At 43.5% G+C, this 3,637-nt stretch overlaps 1 protein-coding gene across 1 annotated transcript; it reads left to right on the forward strand.

Annotated features, from left to right (window-relative positions):
• Positions 1–970: 970 nt before the first annotated feature.
• sprn (shadow of prion protein) lies at positions 971–1,432 on the forward strand (the record flags this gene model as incomplete). The annotated part of the gene is made up of 1 exon (XM_084076176.1): positions 971–1,432. The coding sequence occupies one exon, from the start codon at positions 971–973 to the stop codon at positions 1,430–1,432; it is 462 nt and encodes a 153-aa protein (XP_083932302.1).
• Positions 1,433–3,637: the final 2,205 nt, after the last annotated feature.

A 3,637-nucleotide genomic window follows, 5' to 3' on the forward strand; every position in this document is an offset into this window, starting at 1 on the left:
TGTTTGCACGTTCTACCTTTTTGGCCCGTACATCTACATAAAGGTTCAAATGTCAAATATAAAGTGCTTACCTTATGGCCATGGATGTTACAATTATGGACGGGCCCTCGGAAGTACCCGTATTTTTCGTTTTGTTCAATAAAAAGCATTTTAATCCAACTGGTGGCCATTTTCTCCGTATTTTTGCCATATGCTTTCAACTACGCGACCCTATCGGTTGGGAAGTGTACTGCACTCTGATACATTATAACTCTATGAGAGAATGGCCACCAATCAGATTATTAGGCTTGTTATTGAACAATACGGAAAATACGGGTACTTCTGAGGGCCCGTACATAATAGTAACATCCGTGGCCGTAGAGTAAGCACTTTATATTTTAAATCTGAACGTTTATGTAGATATACGGACCAAAAAGGGAGAAAGTGCAAACACCAGGTTGAAGTTCATCCATGACGGTCGTGACAGGCGACCGTCGTGTGATCCATGGCTAGTGCACAGACAGTGATTAAGGTCGTTTCTCTATTATGTGGGTGGAGGTCATGATACACTTTCTGTAAACATTATTTGTTTTGAAATATGGGATATTTACCCGTTTTGACTCTCTTTATAATATTAATGTCTTCTGTTCTGACTCAAACAAAAACGTCTTGTATTTGACAAATTAAAGAAATGAATGCCACACTCCATAGCGCGGTTTCAAATACTTGCAGTGGAGTCAAAAGTACAATATTTGCCTCTGGGATGTAGTGGAGTAGAAGTAAAAAGTATTGAAAATTGGAAATACTCCAGTAAAGTAAAAAAAACACCTCAACATTGAACTTAAGTACAGTACTTGAGTAAATGTACTTTGTTACTTTCCACCACTGACAGTCCAGAGCATATATCAATTGATCAGGTTGATTAATGATGATAATTATTATGTCCCCCGTGTCGTTACCTGCACACTTCCACCAGGTGGCGGCGATGACGATGAACCAGGCCGTGGCGACGTGCTGGACGTGTCTCCTCCTGTCGGCGTTCTTCCTGTGTGAGCCGGTGCTGTCCAAAGGAGGGGGCCGCGGGGGGGCGCGCGGCTCCTCCAGGGGAACGTCCCGCATGGGCCAGACGGGGGGTCAGCATCGCGGAGGCGGCACGACCCGCTCGCGCTTCAGGGGCCCGGGGCGCTCGTCCGCGTCGCGTGTGGCCGGCGCGGCCGCGGCGGGCGCGGTCGTGGCCCTGTCGGCGGACGGGTGGTACGCGTCCGCGTACCGCCGCAGCAACGCTGGCGTCGCGGACGACGACGACATGGATTACTACAACAGGACCAGTTACTATGAGTCCCTGATGTCATCAGGCTCGGCTCAGAACCTGTACTCACTCACTCACATCATCTCCGTCATTGTTGCCACCTTCTCGCCAAAAATGGGATCCTTGTTGGACACTATATTGTAGACAATGTGTTACATTAAGGGCCCTATTCTGTCTTAAGTACCAGGTCTTATGAGTTAACTTAAGACTGGAGGCGTGGCCAATGCTGTTTGGCCACTCAAAATAGCCAAACCAGCATTGGCCACGCCTCCAGGTCTTAAGTTAAGTCATATAAAACCTTAGCCTGGTTCCAGACAAATCTGCCGTTGCAAAAAAAAATTGCCTGGCCCCTCTCAATAGAGACTGGATTTCTCTCCCTCCGAAGTTGTGAGGGACCAACAAGGGCCCAGTATGCAAATATGGGGCGGGTTTTTCACCAGAGACAGTCTGGCCATGCCAGGCTAATAAAACCTGGTACTTAAGACATGCAAAATAGGGCCAATTACAGGTCTGTAACTCTGAGTGTACAAAAATTAAATATTTGTTCATGTTTAATTGGGACCCCAATCTACACGTGGGTTAATTTAACACTGAGAGCGTACAAGTGGAACCAAACGGACCTGTAATGGTTCTGTACACTCTCAGAGTCACAGACCCGTAAGGTTCCCATATAGGACCCCCTGGTGGTCCCCGGACCCGACGTTAAGAAACAGCGGTCTACCGTAACATGCAACAAAAGCTCTCATTGATTCCATCTGGCATGGAAGGTGCTGCTCTGCTCTGCACTCTGGATTATAATCTGCAGGACTGTGTCTAACGGTGGTTGTCAACGTGGGGCCAGAGGAGCCTGCCCCAGGGGTCCCGGATGGGGGTCCCCAGCCATGAACGATAGCTAATCTTCACCATTACTAACGTGCACAATACAAATAGAGAACGGTACAAGGATGGCTAGAGTTTCACCGTTAGCTCTATACCTGCAGAGCATAGACTGTAAAATGATTCTGGACCAAATGACAGACCATGTCAGACCAAATCATGTCTAACATTAAAAATGATATATCAGAGATAAAGGTAAAGGTAATGCGTATAAAACTTGATGTCCGTGAAATTAAAAAGGTTGAGAATCAATGGTCTTCTAGAAGAGGCAAATAGATCCCTTTCACAGTGACCATTTTGACAGGTGAATAGTGGTAGACTTTCATGTTTCATTTAGGCGTTACTGTGCCAGCAGGCACAGCTCCTGTACAGTTAACTTCATGCTAGCACACAGAAACACCTAAATGAAACACGTCTACAATGAATTACCCTCAGCTGCGTTTACCTGTCAAAATGATCACTGTGGAACAGTGTTGATTTTGACAGCAAATTTTGATTTAGTTTTAGTTGTAGTCTTTTGAATACAATTCTGTTTAGTTTTAGTCATATTTTAGACATCTGAAATGTTTTAGTTTTTGTCTAGTTCCGTTGACTAAATATCATAAGGTTATGGTCGACTAAATCTACAGTTGATTTAGTCGACTAAAATGTATTTTGGCGGTGCCTTGATGGCGTCGTAATGGCTGATTTTACACTTGGAAATAGCAGATAATTTGGAATCAGATTACACTTGGAAATAGCAGATCTACAAGCTCACACTGCGACGCATTGTGAGCTTGTAGATCTGCTATTTTCAGAGCGCAACACCCAAGTTCAGCCAAACATAAAAAATGACTTGTCTTTTAGTTCTACTGGATCTCTTCTCCACTAGATCCCTCACTAATATTTTAGTCTAGTTTTTATTTGTTGACGAAATTGTCAATATATTTAGTCTCAGTTTTAGTCATCATAGCTTAGTTTTTATTTACTTTTCGACAGTGAAAACCTTTTTCGTCATAGTTTTAGTCGACGAAATCAACACTGCTGTGGAAAAGGGATCATTAGGAATGAAAGACAGTGGCGGAATGAAAAACAATCATAACTTAAAACACTTCCATGTCTAGGTTACATTATGTAGAACACAGAACAGATTTGTTTTGTTCTTTAGAATAGAAGTTGGAGTCATATACAGTACGTGATCAGCCATGTCTCACTGTCAAATTGAAATCCTGGACCCATCTGAGATCCATCAGATTAATGGGCTAAAACCAGATTTATACTTATGGATGTACGGGCGAAGCATACATCTGGCATTCTCACACAGCAGTCCATATTTAGCAAAGCGTACCAAAACCTCTGGCTTTCAATCTTCCGTTATTAAAACAAAGATTTATTTTCATAATATAGAAAACACGTTTGTACTGCCAGCATCACTGCTCACTGTTACTGATGTACATTTCTTAACTTGTACATAGTTGGACATTTCAGAGGCCC

The sequence above is a fragment of the Gymnoscopelus microlampas genome, assembly GCF_963454915.1.
Source record: "Gymnoscopelus microlampas genome assembly, chromosome: 13".
In the NCBI taxonomy this organism is placed as follows: Eukaryota; Metazoa; Chordata; class Actinopteri; order Myctophiformes; family Myctophidae; genus Gymnoscopelus; species Gymnoscopelus microlampas.